At 47.4% G+C, this 23654-nt stretch overlaps 1 protein-coding gene across 2 annotated transcripts in view; it reads left to right on the top strand.

The window, feature by feature from the left end:
- The window catches only part of FGF18 (fibroblast growth factor 18), a 71406-nt gene that overhangs the window by 9818 nt on the left and 37934 nt on the right, over positions 1-23654 (top strand). The window contains exons 3-4 of one of the 2 annotated variants that reach the window (XM_080627136.1): positions 11395-11532; positions 17686-17866. In XM_080627136.1, coding sequence (XP_080483262.1) covers positions 11395-11532; positions 17686-17866 — 319 coding nt within the window. The remainder of the gene's footprint in view (positions 1-11394; positions 11533-17685; positions 17867-23654) is intronic. The other variant, XM_080627137.1, reaches the window with a different exon arrangement.

Below are 23654 nucleotides of genomic sequence, written 5' to 3'. Positions count from 1 at the left end.
GGTTGGCTGTGCTGCATCTGCCAGTTTGGAGAGGGAGCAAATAAACGGGAATAGCATGCCAAGGAGGCAGAGGGCTTGCTCTTGTGCTGTTTATGTTGAAGGAGTAGGTAATATGAATTTAATTGCTGTTTGAATTTAGCAAACAAGAAAATGGAATTTATTTGCTCAGTTTTCATTTCTTTCTGGGAGCCTGATTTCCCCAGTGTGCACCATCACCGTGCGTGCCAAGAAGCTGAAGAACACCAGGTTAAGTTGTGGGGTTTCGCTGCAGAAGAAAATCTGTGCTAACTCTGACACAGGGCCAGCAAGGCAGAGCTTTCAAAGCTGCTCTGTTAGCTAGGTGGTGGGGAGCTACAGCCATTCCCACACCGAACAGGGAACTGTTCCTACTGTTTCATGGGCACTGTTTGTGTGCTGGGGCCTCTGATCTGCTCTGGCAGGTCCCTTGCAAAAGGATGCTCAGAGAGCAGGGGGTGGGGAGCCACAGTGCTTTACAGCATCCCGGTGCTGTAGGCACGAATGCCCGTGGTTCAAAGAAGGGGCTGTTGGGGAATCTCTGGCTGCATGTCAAGGGGTCTCCTGTCCGTGTTTGCCCACAGCAGGCCTGAATTTCCCCAGCAGCATTTTTTCCCACTGGTGGTGCATGGTGATGCTTGCAGCGAGGCATGTCGGGCTCTCCCTGGTACCCACAAGCTACACAGGGATGCAGCAGCTGCACCTCGGAAGGTGCCTTTGTGATTGTAACACCTCTTTTTCCTCCCCTATTTAAAATGTTTCAAAAAGGATTCATCTTCCGAAACTTGAAAATTGTTCCCTGCAAATGGAAAACCTGTGATCTAAATTAGTTAAATCCAACTTTTCCCTAACTCAACAAACCAGAAATATAAGGAATCCTATTTGTTCTGCATTTGCAGCATAAAGATTTCCATGCAGAAGCACAACTAGGAGAGATCAGTACAGGTGTTCTATCAGAAAGCAAACCGTGCTTGTCATTTCTGGCCCTGGGCTCACATGTTTGTTATATCGGATCCTGAAGGCAGATTGACAGTTTGGTTTGGATTAAATTCAACACATGGTTTATGCCATACTTTTGATAATGCTCAATATTAATCTGACTCTTTTTGTGTGTGTGGTCTTCAGTACACGAGCAGCAGAATTGTCTGTTCCTAGGGATGTTTTTCACAGTGAAACCATTGAGGAATTTATTTCTGGAGGGAAGATGAAATTACTGATTTAAAAACCTCTCGAAGTAGCAAGTAAAGTTGAAATCCACTGGCTGCAGGCAGTCAGCTTGACATGACCTGGGCAGGTTTTGAGCTATTTCATTAACTGATACGAAGAGCATTTTCTCTACATATCTTTGGAAAGGCAGCAGAGGAGGAGACTGGCTCATGCAGAGGGACCAGAGCAGGTTCCTCCTTCCATCAGCATCAGCTCGCAGTTCTGGCCAGCTGGGAATGGAAGTGATCATCATTTGCACTTGTACATGCTTGGGTTTCCTTATGGGAATAACGGGCATTGCCACTGTCTGCTGGTTCCCTGAACAACCTCCTTTGGTGTGTCCCAGAGATGGGCCTGAACGGTAGGTTGGCCCATGAGGTACAGACAGTTATCTGTATAGTATATATTTATTCTGTTTATCAATGGGCTTCACTCTCCAAAGTTGGTGTCTTTTGTCATTGCTCTGCTCCCTAGAAAGCGAGCAGGGAAAAAACATAGAAGAATTGGGAATGGGGAGGACCAAAGGAGAAGAGGCAAAGGAGGAATTACTTGTTGCCTTTGAACTCTACAGCTCAGCGGTTGTGTTCCTGGAAACCTGGCTGCAAGGCTTTGTGTCTGTCTTTGCTGTAGGATGCAGTGATTTGTTGTGGCTAATGTTGGGGCTACATCCACCTCCAATGCAAATGTGGTTGTTTCATCAGGGGTGAAGTTGGTCTCAAAGCTTGTCTTTGGTGCTTGAAGGTAACCAGTGCTGGCAGGACCTGTTGGGTGCTTGTATGCTGCTGGAATAGTGTGCTGGAGAAGCTCTGACTTGACGGTGATGCTGAAAGCAGATGAGATCCTTATCCCAACTACATATTAACTTCATAGAGAATGAAGTTAATGGAGCTGGAGGTAAACATTGCCTGGGTCTGCATTCATTTGAGGCTGCCTCCAGCAGCAAGTCGCACCCAGTGAGGTGCTTAGGCAAGCTCTTCTCTGAGTGATGGAGCTCCTGGGGCATATGTCTTGGGTTGAAGCCCTTGGGTTCTCAGCGAGACAGTGGCATGTTCCCTGCATCCATCCTTGCTGGGTGAGCCTCAAACGGAAAACGTGTGTTTGCACTATTAGCGTGGCCCCTTCCTTCCCTGGGAGCAGAATGGTTTATTGAGCTCTTTGGCCCGCTCGCCCCCACCTATGCAGCAATAATGACCCTTCCACCCCAACCCTAAATCATCCCAGCCTGCCTCGCCCGTAAGCCCTCTAATCTTTTTGGGTTGTTGTTGGTATTTATGCTCGTGGAGGTTTATGATCTGTCGGCGCTGGCTGCTGAAATGCTTTATTTATCCATGCGCTGGGCCACACAGGGAGCGTCCTTATTCTGGTATCATGTTCAGGATGCTGTAGTTAAGGTTTGTGTCAGCACTTCCATGCACAAACCTTGTTATTCAGGGGTTTTGCAACTCTGTGGAAAAGAAAACCAGTGACCTGGCACGGGGAGGGAAGGCTCGGAGGCACAACATGAAAGCCCAGCAACCCACTGCCCATTTAGGGATTATTAGATGGGCAACCTCTCTCCTGGAGGAAAATAGCCAGAAACATCTGCCTCCTTTGGTTTGATCTTGTAAGAAGAAAAAGCCCTCTTTTGTGGGCTTGTATTGGTGTCAGATGGGGAAAACACAGCGAGGTGGGACACAGGCTGGAATCCTCTCTGGATACTTAAAAAATAAACATCTGGAGCAAAACTGCCTTCTCCTCTGAAGAAATGGTGTGGAGGGTTTGGGGAGGGCAGTGGCTGCTCCCTGCTGCCTCACTTCACCCGGCCGGCCCGGCACCGAACAGTAGGCAACGGGGTATATAAACCTGATTTATTGCCCTGTTAGTGCAGGAGCTTGTGGGCTTATAAATTACTTGGAGATTTCTCGATAATAGAGGGAGTGTGGTATAAACAGGAGAGATAATAGGGCTTGAGAATGTATTTCAAAGAACTTTTAGGGAAGGAAAGGTTTCGTGGCTGTTGGCAGGTATGGGATGGTGGCTGGCTGTGTTGGTGGACAAGCCTTTACAGACCAGCCCAGCTGGGATGTTTTGTTATTGCTCCCTCTTAATGGCTGATGGGTTTTGTGGGTGCTCCATGGAGCAGCCTGGAGCAGAGTTGATAAGTTAGTGAAAATGCTCGCAGAGCCCGTTAGCCCAACACAGCAGGGTTTGCCTTGGGCCAACTTGTTTAAGCAGGATTGATCAACCCCTTGTGTCCGCAAGCAGGAGCAGGCAGAGATGAAGCACTCTCCGGCTCCCCTGGAAAGGGGACAGTGTGGCAGCAGGGTGTTTGTAAAGGGAAACAGGTAGTGCCACGTAAATACTCGACCCTTCTGTTAGCAGGTACCAAGCCTGTGTGACTGGCAGCCCTAAATCACTGCTCCAAAACCATTCTTCTCATCTCCCGGATGGAGCTGGCAGGTCTCGCAACTTCTCTGCGGGCCGCTGAGAGTGCTAGGGTTGACGAGGAGCATCTCGACACCCTTGGAGGTGTTGCAGCTGGCCACACATTTTCTTCAGTAAATGTGAACTTTCAAGCCATTTAACATCTTGGTCTTACTTGGGGATGTCTTTGGTGTGAAATCCTGCTTTGCTGATTGCTCCTGGAAGCTCTGCAGCATGTTACTGTGCAGCATCTCAGATTGTGGCCTTGAGGTAGGACCACCCTGGAGAAACAGAAAAGGTTGCTTTTAACAAGGCTTAAATTGAGTTTTGCTAAATAAAAGTGGGTCTTCCCAGGTAACTCGATGTGAAGAGATTTAATCAAAGTAAGTGGCACGTTTTCAAGTGGAAATGGGCTCTGCATGTCCTACATCAGCAGGGCTCCTGTGGTGATGTATGTGGGGTTCAGAGGACGTCCAGGGAGCTCCATCCTGCCTTATTATTCATTAAACAGTTTTTGCAAGGCAAGCAAAACATAAGGCAAGATCACAAAAAAATGCCTCCCTTGCAGAGACAAAGGAAATTTTGCATCTTATCTTTCAAATAACTGATCAAATTACTGATGGAAATCATCTCTGGAAAGCCCTGTTCCAGAAATAACTTGCAAGGCTTTTGTAAATAAAGATGTTCCTCATGTACGTGGGAAGAAACTATGCAGGAACAACTCTTAACGCTGCAGGTGCTCGGTCCTGGTTACTTGGGGAGAGGAAAAGGAAACTTGTCAGCAATGTGTTGGCGAAGTCTGCAACCAAAATGGGGAAAGGCTGTTTGAAGAACAAGTGGTGCTCATCTCCATGGCTGTGGTTTCACAATTGCCGTTTGTTTCTAGGTAGTTTGCTGGCCTACTCCACTTTTCACCCAGGCTGCTCTTCCTCAGTGCTGTTGGGCTTTGCTTTTACCAAGTCCCAGTGGGTTCGGAGAGCTTGGTGGCTTGCTCCTGGGAGCTGGTCTCCTGCTGGGTTGTGCTGTGCTCTTGTCCTGGTTCCCTGCTCTCTCCTCCTCAGGAGCTTCCAACATCATTTCCAAACCTAAGCCTTTCTTGTGACACGGCAATGCTGGGCATCTCTGAGGGCCTGCGTGAACAGGGCAGACAAATCTTATATCCCCTCTGTTCCTTTTCTGTGAATTCTGGGGTTTGATGCAGCTCTGTACACTGCTCTTTAAGCAGTGCTTTTTTCCTGGCTTTTCCAACAGTATCCTAAGTCAGAGCTTGTCTGATGGACTATTTGGATATGGTGGGTCAAGCCCAAGGACAGAGAACATGTCATTACATATTACCAGCATCTCCGACGAGGGGGAACTAGAAGGAGAAAAGAGACGCTCAGTGGTGGTTGGTATTTTATTGGGGGGTTAGACCTGAGGACGAGTCCCTGACTCTGGACCATAGGTTGAAGTTTGCAGAGATCTCCATATGCAGCTCCTTTTCCTGTTTTGACACTAAAAGCTTCGGATCAGCCTGGCTGTTGGGGCAGGTCCGCAGTGACCCCTCGCAGCGCTGCCGTGTGCCAGCCACGTTCAGCACCACCAGCCCTGCTGCCTTTATTTCACTGGGTGAGGATGAAGGGCCCAGAGAGGCTGCCCCCCAGGCTGGGCATCCCCATTGGGTGTTGTAATTAGGCTCTGACAGAGAGATCAGTCACAAGAGACTGGAGTTTTCCCTTTCAATAACTGATATTCGCAGGCTGGCATTCAGGAGACAGGAAACTATCGAGGCTGCTCTGTATTTACCAGTTTCCAGTGATGTTTAGGTAGTTTCTGTAACATGGATTTGATACTTGCCCTGAACCTGCAAACATCTCCCTTCAGAGTGGTGCTGCTGGAGATGGTGGGAGTAAAGAAGATGCTCATTGAATGGTGGAGAAGACAAACTTTAAATGTAGGAGGAGAGGGTGCAAGGCATGGGAGGTATTTTGGGTCTCAATCTGCTAATGTCAGGCAGTCCAAAAGGCAAGAATGCAAAAAACTGGAGGCAGACTAGAGGGAATGAACACCAAGCAGAAGTGAGGTATCGGCAGCACAAACATTCCCGGCAGAATGACTCCTGCAATTTCAGTATATCCGCTGATTGGCCTCCAGTTACTGTTAGACGGATTAACTTCCCTGTCCTTGGTCACAATCGTTTTCTTATATCTCAGCACTGTGCAGAGGCTGCCAAATCATGGGATGAGTGAGCAGTGACACTTGATGAGGTCCCTTTCCCCTTGGCACCATTCCTGTGTAGGGTCGCTAGGTGTTATCTTGACAGAATAAGCAGGATTGGGACCATTTGGAGCTTAGTAAAAGGTTTCCAGAGAGGAAACTATAGAGGAAAAGTGGCACAAGATAATAATAGGGTCTCCAGGCAGCTCTGCTGAACCAGCCGTGTGCTTTTGGAGAAGCCACCTTTCACATCAGATCAGTGCTTGGGAGCTGCTGTCCAGGGAGGCAGTTGTTGAGCCACATCTCTCTTTTCGTTGCAGATGCAATGGAAAAAGGTGTTTTGGAAATCGCGTCCTGAACTGGTGTGTGCTGCTCGGCAGTTGCCATGTTTTACCCTAGAGGGAGTTGCTTTTCTGCAGTGGGAGCAGGGATCTGTGTGTTCCTTGGATGAAGTCAGGGGACCGGGATGAAAGGAGCTACCAGGGTAAACATCGGATCACTGCTGCGGTGCTGCTGCTGCAGATGTTTATTTCTCTTATGGGGAGGTTGGTCTCTGATCTGTCTCCTCCTGACAGCGGTGTTTTCCTGAGTATCACTTGGGTTTCCCATGTCTTGTGCTTTTGCTTCTGTTTTTACGGAGGTCCCAGCTGGGCTGGTGTTGAGGAGAAGAGCTGGAGATGTCACCTGGGGGATGGTGGGCCCGTGCTTTAAAACCAGCATTGTAAATCCTAGGGCTGAATGACTGCCTTTCCCAGGGTTTGGAAAACGCCTGACTGGTTTCAGTGGGGTGGGCTTGGGGTTTCTGCTCTGCCCCAGTGCCGTGGCCAAACGGGTTTGCAGCTGGAGCATCTGCCCTGGGAGGAAGCTGCTGCTGTGGAGGGAAGGAGAGAAAAGCTCCGCAGTGCTTTGAACCTGGCAGGTTTTCCAGTGATTGGGCTCAGGTCTCATTTGAAGAGACCAACAAATTGCTGGGAGGTGTTTTTAGTGGGGTGCTGCAGCTTTTTTCCCAAGAGCACCCCACTGGGACAACTGCCGTGGTCTCTGCTGTGACCCAACCGGTGTGGCCTGGCTGGGCTCCTCCACCCCTGTGTGTGAAACAAGGTAATGGGGACCAGCCATGGGCTCAGCAGTACCCCGCGATGAGTGGGGTAGGGGAGGGGCAGCCCCTCACCCTTGTTTGTCACCCTTGCAGGGCTCCCTGTGCTTTGTGCAAAGGCATTTACGTTGTTCTGGGAGCATGTTGGAGGATGCTGCCAGGTCTGCTTTGAAAGGGCTGTACTCTGCATCTCACTGTGTAGATGATGTGTGTTCAGACATGGGTTACGGTGCTGCTGCCTGGTCCAGGACCAGGCTTGCTCTTCATGTGTTTTGGGTTGGAGAGACTTTACAGTTTCTTCTGGAGGTTTTGTTTCTTGAATGTCTGTTCCAGCTGCTTGAAAACTAATCAACAACTACTTACAACCATTTGAATTGCTGAATGGTTTTAGTTCCTGTGTATCAGGGCAGTTTGTTTCAGAAGGAGCATTTTCTTCGTTAAGAAAAGCTATTTTGTTAAGGAGGTAAAGACAGTTGCAGCATGCTGAACTCCCTGAATCCAACCGCTGGCTTTGTGATCCATGGTCCCAGAGAGGTGGGTTGGGGCTGTTCTCTTTGCAGCGATACCTGTGCTGCGAGGAGGGACACAGGCATGAAACTGCTTCTGAAAACTGCTTATGTCCTGGTGCTAGCAGGAGGGAGTGGTGCCAACGGCACAGAGCCATGCAGGGATCCTGGGCCGTGCATGGCCCCAGTGAAGCCTGAAGGATGTTGCCACTGGTCAGCAAAGCACATGGGGAATTAATGAATATTGAAACCTCCCCTAAGCAGAGAGTGCACCCCTTGGGAATGGGGCAGGTATTTTGGGTTTTGTTTTACCCTCCTTGAACTCAATGGTGTCGGAAATAACTGTGGTGAAGTGGCAACTATGGGAGCTTAGCTCCTACCCAGCAAAACCACCTGGGGAGAAGCCATGGCAGGAGATTTCAGCCATAATGGGGAGTATTTTGGAAAGCTTAGGCTTATGGAAGCAGTGATTTTTGCAGATCAGGACTGTTGTGAAAGCAGTTGTAGTGTAACACATCCTCCAGAGCCGATCCCGTCTTCTCCCTGTGGGTTATGTGTCTCGAGATGGGTTTGATCTGGGTGGTAGGATGTGTCCACAGCAATGTACATGCAGTTCAGTCTCAGTCCTGGAGAGGTACGAGGGTTTCTGCTGGCACCAAGGTTTAGGTTGCTGTGATCACACACTGTGTGGTTACAAGGCAATGCTGTTCAGGTATTATTTGGCACCAAAGAGGATGAGACCTGAGCTGGGGTTGGGAAGTGGCAGATGGGGCAGTGCCTGGAGGGGACGTTGGGGGTTCATCGTATCCCTGGATGGCTCCACCATGATCTAACGTGAGTGGCAGAGCTAAATGAGCAGTTGGGTGATATGTGATCAGCTTATTCCTACATTTCTTCCAATAAAATCAGTGCAGAAGTAAACAGAACGTTGTACATTTTGGAAAACCAGGTGCTGAACAGGGGAACAAATTTGGAGCCCTGAAACCCAGCCTATCCAGCTTCTGTCTGCGAGTTTATTTACAGCTATGGCATTAACCCCTGCAAATTCTTGCAGCCCAGGCTGCACAAAGATGCCCCATGGAAGCCTAAGGTGACCTCATGAACACCATGGAAAAGTATTTCAGTAAACAAGGGAGGAATCTGTTTGTTGAGCCTTTTGGTTTTAGTTAAATATCCTCTATTTTTCCCCCTAACTTATCTTTTTGAAACACTCTTTATTCTGGAATCATTACACCATTTCGTAAAAATATGGCTTCACTAAGATAGGGTTGGATAGGGATAAGCAGTGGATCATGTGGGACAGTTGTAGCACTCAGACAAAGCTAACTGCTTTGCTTGAGCGTGGGCTCCAAGTCTCCCTGCATCAGTATCTCTTCCTGAGACAAAGTCATGTGGATAAACAACAACTTTGAGTCAGGATTGCTGAGGTCACCTTAAACTGGTATCACGGGTGCCCCATGAGACGTTTTAAAGCTCTGCCCAGATGTTGTGTCCCAGTTTGGGAACAGCAGAAAGGACAACCACAGTTACGTGACAAATGTGCATTCAGCGTGTCCATCTGCTACATGGAGGATCTCAGTTTTCCCCCGGAGACCTCAGTCAACTGATGGTGGTCAGCCGATAGCTGGAACTGCAGAACCAGGCACCCACAGACCCCTTTGGGTGTGTGAGAACATGCAGCGACCCTTCAAAATGATCCTGGAGGAAATGAGGTGCCAAAGCTGGAGTGGTCACATCTGCGTGGTGTCGGGTCGGACCTTCCTTCCAGCTCCGACCTCCCTCACAAGCCCTGGCAGCAGCTTTGGAAGGCAGCGTTTTGCCAGTCGCAGTGGAAGTCAGAAGGACCACCCAGTTCTGATAAGGGCAATTGAGAAAGGAAGGGGAAGGTTGTGAAAAGAGGGGCAAAGGGGCACAAAGGGAAGAAAAAAACCCCACTGCTGAACAAAAATGAAGATCAAGACCGCTGTTAAACACACTGCCTGCGAGGGAGGTCTCCACCGTGCCTTTTCTAATCTAGAGCCAGCAAGGATTGTATTAACAGCTTCAACGCAATGGAACAAATTAATCCCTGATGTAATTGAAATCGGTGAGGTCTCACAATAGGTGAGTTTGACCCAGTGGGATAGAAATAGAACAAGTATTGGAATGAAGGAGTGAAATGAAGTCACACTGTTCAGCCATTGGTATTTCATTCCTAGAAACAAAGGCCAGACAAATGCAGAGAATACATGGCTCTGCTGGGCATGGTTGAAAGCTGCTCAATAATATCAAGCTTTGAAGGGATATTTCTCTGTGGAGAGGAAGTACATAGCAGAGATATAACAAGCATTAAAAAGAAAGACAAAGAAAGGAAGAAAGAAAAAGCCCTGCTTGCTCGTTGCCTGATTGATAGCTGTGGTAAAAAATGCCAGCCCTGAGTTTAAAAATAACAACATATCACAACTGGAGAAAAATAGGAAAAAAAATTAAGGTCTGAATTGTATTTCTGGAGAATCGAAACTGTCAAAAGCTCGTGGCAAGAGGCGGCATCCTGCAGATACCCCTGCACTGGAGAGGCATGGGGCTGGTTTGCTTTGGTTAGTATGGGGAGCAGGAGCTCGTCCCACGGGGAGGTGGTGACTTTTGGCACTGGGAGGTGGCTCGCCTTGACCGCTACATCCCTGCTGCACCAGGGCACAACGCAGGCTCCTGTGGGGCGAAGGTGATGGCACAGGGGTGGGCTCCCCTTGCTGCTCTCACTCGTGGTAATTGCATTAATAACGTGACCTGGGGGCTGCAGCCACTGACCTTGCCCTGAATTGGTGAGAAGGGGCAGATGCAGGTGGAGATGTGGTGGGCAGGGTGTTGGAGCTGTTCAGGAGAGCTGCACCACAGCACCTCAGCATCATGCTCATGCTGGGCTCAGCACCGGCTGGAGCCCTCACTGCATGCGTCTTCTCTTACTCTGCCTGCACGTGAGCATGGCTGGGGCTTTAAAAGTCATTAATCAAGGCTGAAACCCTGCTCTTCCCCAGACTGAGCTGTTTCCCAGGGTGGAACAAGTTTAAGATGTCACCAGCTCACAAACGGTGCGTTTTCACAGTTCTGGCTATGGCTCACTCCATCATCAAAAGGAGAAATTTGGTTTTCTCGAAGGCAGCATCATCTTTCTCTAGAAAATGGCCAAATACTGACTGATGGGCCATAAAACATTCGTTTCCTCAAGCTCTCAGGTTCCAGTTTTTTGGCACTCACTCCTGTCTTCCTTGTGGTTTCATACCAGGCTCAGTAACGCTGCTGTCTGCCGTCTGAGGGTTGATGGACTCATTGTGTTAGGGGAGATGGATAGCAGTAGTACATGGCTTGGAAAGCTGGTGGGATCTCGGGGAGGTGCTGGGCAGGTTAGCTGAGCACTAGCTGAATTCCACAGGGGTTTCAGAGGGAATGGAGGTCTGAGGCTGCCCGAGGAGGTTTAATGTATGGCCTCTCTGAATGCAGCAGGCAGCTCCCTGGAGAAGAGGAGGCTCCGCTTGCAGAGCAGCTTTTGGATCCAAGTATGTGTCACCTCGCTGAGCTGTGTGTCCCCTTTTCCAAGCCCTGGAAACGTCTTCTCTTTGGGTCTTGTTTAACATTTCTGAAATCCAAAGGGATGGGCAGGCTCGACCCCCTCATCACCCCGTTTCCTTCTTTCTAGCTCCATCCCTACACACACTTCACTTAGAGTGCATTAAACGAAGAGCAAACATCCTTGAATTTCACATACTGTAGCAACTTGAAAGCGCTCAAGCCAAAGAAGTGAGTGGCTCGGTTTCAGAGCGTATCTGTGCAGGAGTGAGGGGACCTCTGGGTTTCTCTCCAGGATGGGCTTATGTCTCCATGCCAAGGGAGAGCTTGGCACCCATCCTTGGTGTGGGCAGGAGCTCCTCTGGGATGAGGCCAGATGCAGGAGAGGAGGTGGAGGTGGTCTGGTGCTTGGCTTTCTTTCTTTCCCAGCACAGTGAAATGGATGTTGGGAAGAGAGCGGAGGAAGGAAATAGCCTGAATGCCTTGCAAGGAAAAGCACACAGAGGAAAAGTATTCAAGCTGAAGGACATTGTTGGTACATTAACAAATGAAGAAGGTAAACTGGATGTAAATTTATGAGGTAGAAAATTAGGGAAGTGTTTCTGAAACAGTCTTCTTCTAAGGAAGCAAAGACAAAAGATGGTTCATGACTCAATTTATGAATCGACTGTAAAGTGCTTCAGCTCTCATTGAGCAAGATCTTTTGGTATCTGGGTTTTAAATAGGACATTTGTGCTTCTCTGAGGGAATATTTTTTCCCACTGAAAAAAAACCCCAACCCAAACCCCCCAAAACCCAAAAAGCATTTAAAGTGAAACACTTTGTAAATGCCGTTTATGGAGCCTCAGGCCTACATTGTTTTGAAGAACTGCTTCCATGGTGCACCCACTGCATTGCCCTTTCTCACAGTGCATCCTGGAGGATACAGAGTCATCATCCAAGGTGATGCTTCCCAAGGATTGAAAGTGCAACTTAGCTTTTTGGATATTTATTTTTTAAGAAAAATAAAATGAAATTCTGTTGATTGCAAGAAGAAAAAAACACCAAAGCAAAGGTCTAAGTTCTGTTATTTCAAAAGGCTTAGTTACACTTATGCAGTCCTGGCACTGCCATGCCGTAGACCCTCTCCAGTTGGATGCACAGAGATTCATTCCATAGTGCCCCTTCCCTTTGCTCCAGGTTCCTGCTGTGCATCTGAATATGGAGGCGCTTTGTGCTAGGTACATTTCCAAATGTGCTTCTGAGCCCAAAGAAGCGAATACGTCAGAGCAGTGTGCATGCACTTCTGTCTGGCTTCAAACTAGGCTCTGTAACCTGAAGGTAACAGTATCCTGGCGATGGATTGACTTTGCAGTTAAGAGGAGGAAAAAGCTGCAAGTAAGGAATGCATTGTGTTTCACAGTATGTTGAGGATGGCTGTCATGGTGAGCTAGCAAATCCTGCTGTAATTGGCATAGAGGAATTTTGCCAAAGTCATGGAAGCAAAGTGGTTTGTTACTTGCCTTTGCGAACTTGAGACAGATCTGTCTTGGATATCCTCTTGTTGACCTTATTGAGTTAACTTTCATGTATTTAGAAGGTCATGGAGAAAATCATTAATATTAGGTTGATTTGATGGCTGAAAGGTAATAAGTATTTCCTGCTTATCAGATGGGGTTTGAAAGGACTTTGAATAGCTTGATTTGTTTATCTTATGCAATTGTTACAGCCCTCAGCGAGAGGGATTTTGTATTGCGAGTTCAGTTTGGGGAATGACATATGGTTTGCTCTCTGACGAGGCTTGGAGGCTCTGTAGGATAAATAGCAAAAAAATCAGGAAATTCTGAAGTCCAGCTCCCAGCTAACTTGGCCATGCTGTGGGCCTTGGACATCTCATGCTGTAACGCTTTATGACATGAACAATAACAGATTAACATCCCCTTTTACTGGAAAACTTAAAATAGAAGAGTTGAAGTGTGTAGAGGCGGGTTGGATGGAAAGCCAAATCCCATAAACGTGGCTTGGCACCATGAGGGTTTCATTGACCTTGGCGAGGTGTGATTGCTTTCCGTTCACAACAAGGCATCGGTGTTTGCAGAGATGTGGCACAAGCTTGTGTAGGACTAACATCACGGTGCTGCTGTCAGAGGCTTTTGCTGTTCTTGAGTGTTTCTTGGATTACTCAATGGTGAAGCCTTAGGCTGCATCAGCAAAATGGTCTTTCCCTTGCTCTCCATCTGGGATTTCACAAATAGGAGAGTCGTTCTTTAAGATGAAGGATCGCTGTAAAGACATTTAGAATGAAATCCACTCATTGTTTCAGAATCATTCAGCAAAAAAAGCACTTGAAAATCTCCCAGTGTGGGCTGTGTCTGAAGACAGATGTCATTTCTGGTTTCTGTGGCTGTTTGGAAAGCAGGTAGGACTAAATGCTCCTACCTTGAATGATTGGGCAAGTACAACAGAAGGATGGGAGAGCTATTTCTGCTCAGGAGTGAGGCATTTCTGATGCTTCAGTTGCTTGAGGTGATGGTTGTTTTTCAAAGGGGTGTTGTTCACTCCCTTGCATAGATCTGTATTGCCACCTGTAATACATATGATCTGTGTAGCTGTATGTGATCACTGAAAGACATAGTGACAAATAAATGGTAAAAGGGTGAGGAACTGATTGGAAATGAAAAAAGAGTAAGGATAAAAATGAAACCAAATTTGATGCTCTGTTTTAACCATTGGGATTTTGCAGACCATAAACTGTTGGCAAAGAATGAGATGGAGTTACATGAAACCTACTATCCTGAGATGCTGAAGTTGTCCTGCACAGAGGATGACCCATACCAGTTGGAAATATTTGCAAAATAGTCCACAGTATAACCCCAAATCCCACCAAAATGCTGGAGGAGATAGATAGGGTGATGCAGGAAATCCTTTTCCTATCCCCAGGGAGCATCCGGCAGGGTATGTTGCTGGTTCGGAGCTAAAAGGTGCAAACTGCTGTTCATTTCAGGGACCTGTTGTGCTGAACTCTGGATCCAGAATCTTTAGGTTTTGCTATGTACAGCATGGACGTGTGGATGGTCAGAATGAAAGGCCAAAAAAACCCAGGTTGTCATTTTGTGTATCATGTTTTTACATGCAGTAATAATATATTAATAGTTAGAAAAAAGAAAGTTCCTATTGCTTTGGTGAACAGAATTGGAAGCCCTTAAGTTTTCATGTGGGAATGGGACTAAAGACATCTCTGCATTTGTTTTTGTGCGGTTGTGATTGTCAAAATGTGTTTGGGGGTGGATAGACTTGGTTTTAGGTGACCTTCTTCAGTGAGTGTTACCAAAGGAGGCATATGTTACCAATTTTTTTTGAGATTTATGAAAGAGAGTCTGTCTTATGGTATATATAAATGGACTTTCTTATCTCAGCAAAGTTAACTGCTTGAGGGAATATACTCTTCAGGGCAGGGATACTGTGAGAATGGATTTCAACGATGATCAAATAGGTTTTATCTCATGAAATCAACACTGCATGAAATTTTATTTTGGAGTATTGATGCTCTGCTGCGGGCCAGATGCAGCCCAGGCTGGCACAGCTAATTCACCTTGGCCACGCTCCAGCAGAGCATCCTGTTTCAGCAGAGTGGTTAAGTCTGAGCTTACCTTTAAGCAGCAGCTAAATCCTGGTGGTTTCACTGCTGCTGTGGACCGTGGCTTCTTGACCAGGGGATGGGTCAGCTGCAAGAGCCTGTAGCATGCTCCTCCTTCAGGATTTCTTTCCCCAGGTTAGAGCTGGGCGTGTTGCTGGAGAAGTGATGGAGTGGTACATGCTTGGGCTAACTTCATTTGTGAGGTTTGTATTCCCTTTGATCCCTGCATATCCAGTTACTGCTGGGCTTGGACAAGGTGTTGGGGTTGTAGGTGATGCTGGCTGGGCAGGAGGAGATGTCATCCCTCTGGGTTGCAGTATGCCCTTCTTGAGAAGGTAGAACATGCTTTATTAGCTGATTTGGGGCAGGAGAACTGTGACAAATGTGTGCAGGCGTGTTTGTGCCATGCTGGGAGCTGATCATAGCACATTATGGCTCCATGGGTGCTCCAAGGTCCACCCGAGCACTGCGGCTGGGGCCTCTGTGATGTGAGTGCTCGAGAGACAACTAAAATAGAGAATTAAAACATGTTTTGGAAAACAGATTGCCTGTTCTGTTTGAAGTTTCCAGGAAAGCAAAGCAACCTGCCCTTCCCCCCGCTTCAGATCCCACCTGTTTTGTCTTTTTTTTTTCCTTTCCTAGAAAAATGTGAAATTCATTAACATGTGGTGAAAGCAATGTAGCGACGTCATCTTGATTTAAAATCTGTTTTAAATCTTAAAATGATGGAGCCAGAATCTTAACTGCAAATAGCCTTGCTTTTGTGGGTACAAGGCAGGCTGTCAACATTTTACTTGAACATCCCTACTTTTAGTAGTTTAGCATCCTTTGCAATAATATAATTTGAAGATAAAGTGAGAAAATCTGTAGGAAGTAAAAAGAAGAAATTAATATTATTCATGTCTAAAGCCGAGTCCCGCTTGCTGTGCTCAGACACAGCCATGGTGCCTGGGGAGAGGAAGGCAAGCAGAACCTGGCTTAGGGACAGGAATGAGCTTGGTCAGCATCCCACGGTGCCCTCCTGCAGGTATCAGGGCTGCTTTTCCACTTGCATCCTCAGTGTTGGGTCACAGCTTCTTGGTACCCTGAGAGGGGCACCCCCTTGGTTTTCTGAGAGGGGAAGTATCGCTCCCATTAATTGTGCAGTTCTTGTCTGTCACCTCTCTCATCACCTCAAATGTCTGGTTAGACCCTGAATTCCCTTTTCTCAGCCCATGTGTTTAGCTCCTGCAGTCTCCTCCTGACTTCTGACAGCAAAATGGGAGAGTTCAATTGCTTTCCCTTCTAGGACTTGGGATTCAAATGGCATAATCCCAGCATTTCATAAAGGCAGCAACATCCCTGTGAACCTCATTGCTGTTGCCACTGTGTTGAATATAATGTTTTTGTTTGGGTTGCTTAGTGAAGGTCTGGTGCTAAGCAGCACTGCCTGCCCAAAGTTTTCCTCCTGCTGCTGATCTGTGTGTCTACTCGATAACTGGAAATGCTAAAAAGTTCTGTTTGAGGTTTTGACTTTCAGGGAGTATTTGGCTTCAAAATATTTGCTGGTATGAGATGACATATGCGGGAGACTGAAGTGGGGCTGGTTTGTGTGTTGTGGCCACTTGCTTTTATGTGTTTTAGCCTGGAATAGACCTGAATGAGGATTTATTGACCGTTTCTCATTTGGATTGCCAGCTCCATCCCTACACCAATATATCAAAACGCTAGGTTGGGAGGACAAGTGTGCTGTAATGGGAATATGTTAGGAGGAGAAGTAGTAACCCTGCTAGGAGTAAATGTTGGTCCTCTGCCAGTCCCAAAGCTAGGCGTCATTAAATTCTCATGTGATTCTTATTTTATGGTGGGTTTTGTCTCTTACATGCAAGTGGTACACAGCTTTATAGGTTACCAACAATGAATAGACTTTGGTCTTTGTCTTGGTCAAATTAAATACTGCCTTTCGTGTGGTGTGTGTGCTACTCGATGATCTTTTGCTTTTGGTTTCCAATTGATTTATTGTCCTGTGAAGGGGGTCTGCCACCAAAATATTGTCCATCTGGGAGTCTGGAGTCAGCAGTGTGGATGTTGTGGTGCAGGTGCCTGTGGGGACAGATCATGGAGCCATTTTCCTACTGTTTGGGTGTGAAGTGCTTTTGGGGGTGTGTGCTGCTCAGCCTCCCCTGAGAAGGTCTGGGTTGTCTGGTCCTCTAACCTTGGGCAAGGCAGGATGAGTCTCTGGAAGCAAAAGCAGGAATCCTGTTTCTTGGGAACAGTTAAGATAAGAAACAAGACCTCCAGGAAAGTGTCAGAGAAAGTTTCTGGTAATACTTTAAGGCTGTGTTAAACTAAGGTTAATTTAATGCATTGGCAGAAAAAAGAGATGCAATGGCTCAAGTGAGCAGACCCCTGCTGATACTGGCTTCGTGGCTGGATGTGCTGGTTTGGCTCTCGCTGGTCCTTGTGATCTCACCCCAGGCCATGGCCCTGTTGAGGTGGACAGAGGCACATCCATGGATGGTCACCACTGAGCTGGCTTCACTGAAAAGCAGAGCTGGCAAAAAGTTGTGCTGGAGAGTGCCCATGTACAGATGACACTTTGATTGTAGTAGATTTTATGCCTGTGCAAAGCTAGAGTCCAGTCTGCTAATGTCAGCATAAACAGTTTTTTTCCCCTTGACTTCGCACCTGCAGTTAATCGGGGAATAAATGCAGCTGCTGAAGGTGAAGCACAAAATCTCTGAAATGGAGTTGTCCATCCCCTTTCTCCCATATGTGTGCGTGTATCCTGGTAGAACTTACGCTTATGCAATGGAGAGCCTAATTTATGGCCAGTGTGACTGACCAGGATTAAATCAAAGCAGGACCGAGCAGAAGATTTTACTCAAGAAAAGCCTTACAATTTGATTGTAAAACCCCAGGTATGGCTTCCTGTAGAGAACCAGCTCTGGTTAGAGTTACATGTTGAGTGCCTGACACTGCAGCTGTCAAGGGAAGGGCAGCCAAATTAGAGTCCTCTTGTGCCATGTGCCCGTTGGCAGGTTGGTATGTGCTCTTTCTGTCTAAGCTGCTTGTTTTGTCTCATGGTTTGTTCTGTTTTCTCCTCTCTCCCCATTTGCTCCCAGATGTTTGCTGCCGAGGAGAATGTAGATTTTCGGATACATGTGGAGAACCAGACGCGAGCGAGGGACGACGTGAGCAGGAAGCAGCTTCGGCTCTATCAGCTCTACAGCAGGACAAGTGGGAAACACATCCAAGTGCTCGGCAGGAGGATCAGTGCCAAAGGAGAAGATGGAGATAAATATGGTAAGAATATTTACTGGGATCCCCCAGCCTGCAGGTCAAAGGCTTTAGTCCTGGATGGTGGGCTGAGAACCTCTTGGGAGAAAAATAAGAAGAGCAATAAAAGAACAGGATAAAAGGGGAAAAAAACCTGTCCAGGTTAAGAACACTAGTTGTGTCCGAGCAGGCTGTCAGCCCAGCTCCCAGCTGCAGGCAGTTCCCACAGTCATGTCATGCTCCAATTTATCAGCGTATGATGGTGCTGAAGGGAAAAGTCTTTTTCTGCCCAATGCATGAGCTCGGTGTCGTCGACTGTAATTCATACATGATACACCGGTTGGTGATGGGGGATGTTCTTGCCCCATGAACTCTGGGCTCCAGTTGGGTGAATCTAGTGCTTCAGTAAAGCACTCTCATAGTGCTTCCATCACTAGATGGAAGGATATTGGGTTGAACTGGAATTGAGCAGACGTCAGAACTTTGAGAGTACCCCAGAGCATAAGTTGAATCTCAGGGCATGTGGATCCTGCAGGAACTTGAAGAATTGAACCATCCCCTGGGCTAGCACCCTGTTCCATACTCTCAATGTGATTTGCACACAAACAACATTTTACAAATGCTGCTAGCAGGCTGAATCATGAGAGAACTCTGTAATTCTGGTACGTTTTGGGATGGTTGTGGCAGGGATGCTTTTGCTCAGGTTCGTTACTGGAAGGATTTTAGGTCTGTTCAGAAAACTGGTTCTTTTTCTCTTATGACTGTACAGCCTGTGTGTTCATACATTGCTGCAGAGGTGTGTGTGTGTGCGTTAGCTGGCATCATGTTCACGTGAGGCTGATTTCACGTGCAGCACTGGTGAGGTGGAGGTGGGCTGCGATGATGGCAGGTCAAACTGTGGGAATGGTTGCTCCCTCGGGGAGCTCCAGGCAGGATGAGGTACACAACTGTGCCTGGCACGGGGGCAGCTGCTGCCAGCGTGATGCCATGGGAGGTGACAGCAGAGACAGCACCTGGCTGGTGTGAAATGAACCCCCACGGCTGTTGTGGAGGGTTGTTGTTGTGTGCAGTCACCCCATCTCTCAGAGAAAGCCCTGCCCTGAGGCCTCATCAACTTTGTCCTTTGTCATGCCCAAATTTCCAGATAAAGCAGGAGTGGAAAGTGCCACTTGGCTGCTAATTATTGTGTCATTTTATTGCATTCATCCTCTTAAGGTTTGATATGTAAACCAGTCCCTGTGTGCTGGCTGCTGGCTTCCCAGGAAACCCTCCTGCCCACAGTGACTGTCAGGTAACGAGATGTCGTTTTCCTCTCCATAAAAGAAGGCAGCATTTACAGTGGGGTGCAGCAGGGAAGTGTGCCCGTGAGCAGCTGACAAGTGCTAATTTATGTGTCAAAGCCCATCTTGTCCCCTTCATACATATGCAATCGTGTCTGAACAACAAATCCTCACACAGGAGCGTGCTTGCTCGTGACCGGTGGTGATGCTGCACAATTGCAGAGCCTCAGATTGCCCGTTTGGGGAGCTCCCCGGTGCCCGTGTCTCTTCTTGCCACCAAACCATCTCTGCTCCTGGTTGCTGGCATCCTCGGAACAACCCGGAGTGCTCTGGTCATTTGCTGACACCCCGCCTGCTCCCTCCCCTGCGTCTCCTAATAAAACTCCTTGAGGCGTCAAGCTGCAAAGCCTTCCCATCCCTAGCCGTGCTGAAAGGTTATGGAAATCTGTTGTTCATCATCTTGCTTGGCACGGGAACACTTAGAGCATGATAATCGGGGAGACAGTGAGGTGGGACACGGAGGTCCAGGATGTGACCACGCAGAGCTCCTAGCTGTGATAATGAAGGGGGGAGAGATGTCGGAGTTACTGAAGTGAGAACCATCTGTGTTACAGCCAAAACTGGATACAAAGGCAATGACACAGGATTCATTATGTGCTGGGAACCCCTCCCCCCCGCGGCATTATTATGGAGTAACCTTTGATCAAGACCAGAGAGAGGCTTAAACCAGGTCTGGGGATCTCAACAGTTGCAAACTTTTGATCCACATCTCTGTCTTGCTGGTCGGATTCTCCTCTGACGGACGACACCTTTCCTCTCATGCAGCAGACGGCTGCCTTGCCTCCTGCCCTTTTTCTCTTCTCCCCTCTTCTAGTGCCTGTGCTGGCACGGTGGGTCACAGCCATGCTCAGCACTGGGCAGTGCCCAGCTCCTGTCTTGACCACATCGCCCCACTACTTCTCCACTGTTTTAACCCTGTCCCCACTGGCAAAGGAGATGATGCTGGAGGTGATGTGGATTGATGTCCTAAGGATTGCAGCCGGGGGAAGGCTTTGGGAGGACGAGCAAGAGCCAATGTCTGAGAAAAGAGACGTGGGGAAAGGTGCCCATGAGCTGGCTCCAGCCCCGAATTCTCCCAACAACTCAGTCCCGTTAAGAGGAGGTAACATTAGGCAAGGGTGACACAAAGTCACTCTTAATGGGGGAAGCTTTGTGTGGCTGGGGTCCACAGTGCTCATCACCAGCAATTAGCACCAGCCAGTTGTAAGGATGAGGGAGCTAATAACATTTTAGCACCTCTTTCCCTTCTCCTCCCATACATTCACAGCCGGTTACAGAACAGTGTCCAAGTGAAGAGGTGCTTTTTTCTCTCTTTCTTTTTTTTTTTTGCACATATACAGCTTCCAAATGGCTGGCGTGGGAGGGTTGCCCTGCCTTTGAAGGGAGGTTAGGTTTATTGCAAGGTTTTATTGACTTCTGTAAAACTTCTCACCTCTTGGTAGAAGAGAATGTCCAGAAAAGCGGGGAGGTGGCAGCTCTCAGGCAGTGAATTGCTCATTTCCAGGCAGCCACTCTGAGTGAGCACAATGACCTGCCAGCCCTGGTTTGGGGAGAGAAGGTATCACAAAGCTGGGGGAATCTGCCCTAAGGAAACCCCTGGAATGTTTTACCCGGGTTTGCAAATGCCATGTGCAAGGAAAAACGCGTGTGCCGCAATGCATAGTTTTGCTGGCATAATAATTCCTGCATGTAATTTTTGGTTTATGCGTTCTTCAGGGCCAAGATCTGGCCCCATGTGTCGAATTATTAAATAGCAAATTAAATCAGTTAATAGAATTAATTGAGTCGATGTAATTCTTTTAATCAGATGGATTCGAGCCCTTCTCACATGAATTAGAATCCCTTAATAGATAAGTCAATTATTGGACTAAATTAAATCTAATAATAATGCTCACAACAATGCTAATTAATCTAAATACACTTACCTATCTCCCAAGGCTGGGGTTTTTTTTTTGGCTTAATTGATGTTCCTAAAATGCTCTGAGATCTTCAGATAACAGAGATGATCTATGTGAGCAAAATATTATCTCTTAACACACTATAAACTGATTAAAGGACTGATCTATTTACAGATTGCATTTTTACTTTAATCTCTTCAACCTATTCAGAAAGAGTTTGCACTGGCCCAGAGAAATAATATTCCTGGTATAAGCTTATTACTACTTTACAGGTTCCTAAGTGGTCCTTTCATTCAGAAAATGAAAGGGGGAAGGAGAAAAAACAACCATTAAAGTGCGGACAAAAAAAAAGCAAAGGACCTGGAACCTTTATATTCTACCTCTGATAAATGGTACAGATAGGGAAGAGAGGGATCAGTGACCTGAAACCTTAGATCCTTTCATTTATTTTCATTTCACAAAAGGCAGAAGACATTCTATCCTGTTTGCTCACGATCTTTGTATCCGGCGCAGTTGGGGAGACAGAGCTCTCTTGGTTGGGTGAAGGCATTTTTTGCCTCATTTGTATTTCGCAGCCACGTGATTTTTGTTTTAATTTATCCCCAGCTACTGCAGTCCTGTGGGGCGATGAGAAGCGATAGCCATCAGGAGAGATGTGAGGGGGGCCTGAAGGGTCTTTGGGCTTGCCCTCTCTGTGGAGGTAACTTATCATGGCAAGTGCTTGGGTGTTCTGAAGGCTGGGACATGGTATACACATAAGTTCCAGGTTGCTATCTGGTGGTATTTTGTCCATAGACTTACTCTATCACAGTCTAAACAAAACCTCTTGGATCCCCTAGGAGGTCATAAGCCATCAGTTTTATAGAGCTTCTTGTCTGCAACATGGGAGGCTTTGTTTGAAGCCACCCCAGGTGAGGGGCAGCACACAGGTATGACATTGCTCCTTCTCATCATCTTCGGTCACACAGGGGATGGACCCTGAGCCAGCGAAGTCCACTTGAAGACTCCCCCTGAGCCCAGTAGGGTTTAGCTTAGGACTGAAGATGTGCTCCTGGGCCGGGAGGTTAACAAAGCATGGGTTTGCTAGCAGGGTGTCAACAAATATGGGATCAGGCACACCCAGGAGGAAAGCAAATTCAAGAGATGGTGCACATGCAGCATCCAAGCATTACCTCTGCGTGCTATGGGTGTTCCTGGTACAGGGTATCACACCCTGAACAGATGTGCAAGGAACTTGAGGAGACTGGTGGCTTCTTCCTGCAGCCACCCCAGCCTGGGTGATGCACTCCACAGCTTGCAGTCCCGCCTGCTGTTCTAGCAGGAGCTTCCCAGAGATGCCAGTGGACAAGCCCATGGAGAGCCCATTACGGCTGTCTAGACATCAGCCATGCTGCAGCCCGCCAGAGATTTCATTTGTGGTAGAAGTGGGCTCTGTTCCATGAGGAGGTGTAATATGTGTGGAAAATATTATAGTGAAATAGCCTCCTTTAATTGACTCTAAAGTTTACAGGATTCCTTCCTAGGTTTGGGTAAGCCTGTGCTCTCCAGAATTAATGGCTGACATAGCACTTCTTGGGGCTTGGCAGCCTGACAGCTAATTTAGAACTCCCTAAACTCATTTCACTAATGACTCCCATTTGTTCTATCTCAAAGCCTGGAAACAAATGCAAAATACCAGTGCCATTGTCCCATCTTTAGCAAGTCATTCTTTCCCCTTGGTATTTCTAGCACCTTAACAGCAAGCAGCCTTGGGAAACCTGATTAACTCTTTCCCTTCCTAGAATAGTTAAAAATCAATTTTGATCCCCCTCCTGGGAAGAGCGGGAATTAAAAACTGAACTCGTTGTGGCTGGAAGGAGCAGAATTAACCTGTAAGAAAGGCAGGAGATGTAGCCCAAGTGTCATTTGGGTTAGTTAAATATAGCTGTATTTCCACGGGCTGGATGTTCAGAAAACTACTTTTCTTCCCAGGAACCAGGTACGTCCAAAGGGGCTGTCCTGCTCAGCCCTATGCCAGGCACGAACTGTGATTTGCTTTGTAATTTATTCCACTGAACCATCAGGATGGCTGTTTCCTATTTAAAGGACGTATCGCTGCCTCCAGTCTCTTCCCATTACAGTTTTGACATGACAACAAGACAAATAATTTTTTTAAGAGACCTTTTATCTTCTCAACCATTTATTTTCACTTACTTAGCCCGGGGGCAGAGCTGACCTCAGCGCAAGGGATGATCATTCACCATGGCAGCTGTACAGTCATATGGGTCCTGGGGACTGGCCTGAGCCAGAGAAGCCTGCGCCGTCCAGCTGCTGTGTTGTAGCTCTGTTTTTTCCCTTCTTGCCCAGCATCCCCTGCTTGCTTTATTTTGTTTTGATTTTATTTTTATTCCTTAAAATGTCTCCCGTTCTCATCTGCAGCAGGGCAGTGGGGATAAACTGACGCGCTGCAGCCGGCTCCTGCTTTGTTGAACCAGAGCTGGAGCTCTGGGGCTGTACTGGGCAGTGAGGAGCCTGGGCTGCCCTCTCCTTCCAAGCCACTGTGAAAGGCTCAGCAGCTGTTTGAATTGGCATTTAAGA

This window comes from Psittacula echo (genome assembly GCF_963264785.1).
Source record: "Psittacula echo genome assembly, chromosome: 11".
Classification (NCBI taxonomy): domain Eukaryota; kingdom Metazoa; phylum Chordata; class Aves; order Psittaciformes; family Psittacidae; genus Psittacula; species Psittacula echo.
Note: the sequence above shows the minus strand (reverse complement) of the source record. Positions and strands in the feature narration are given on the sequence as shown.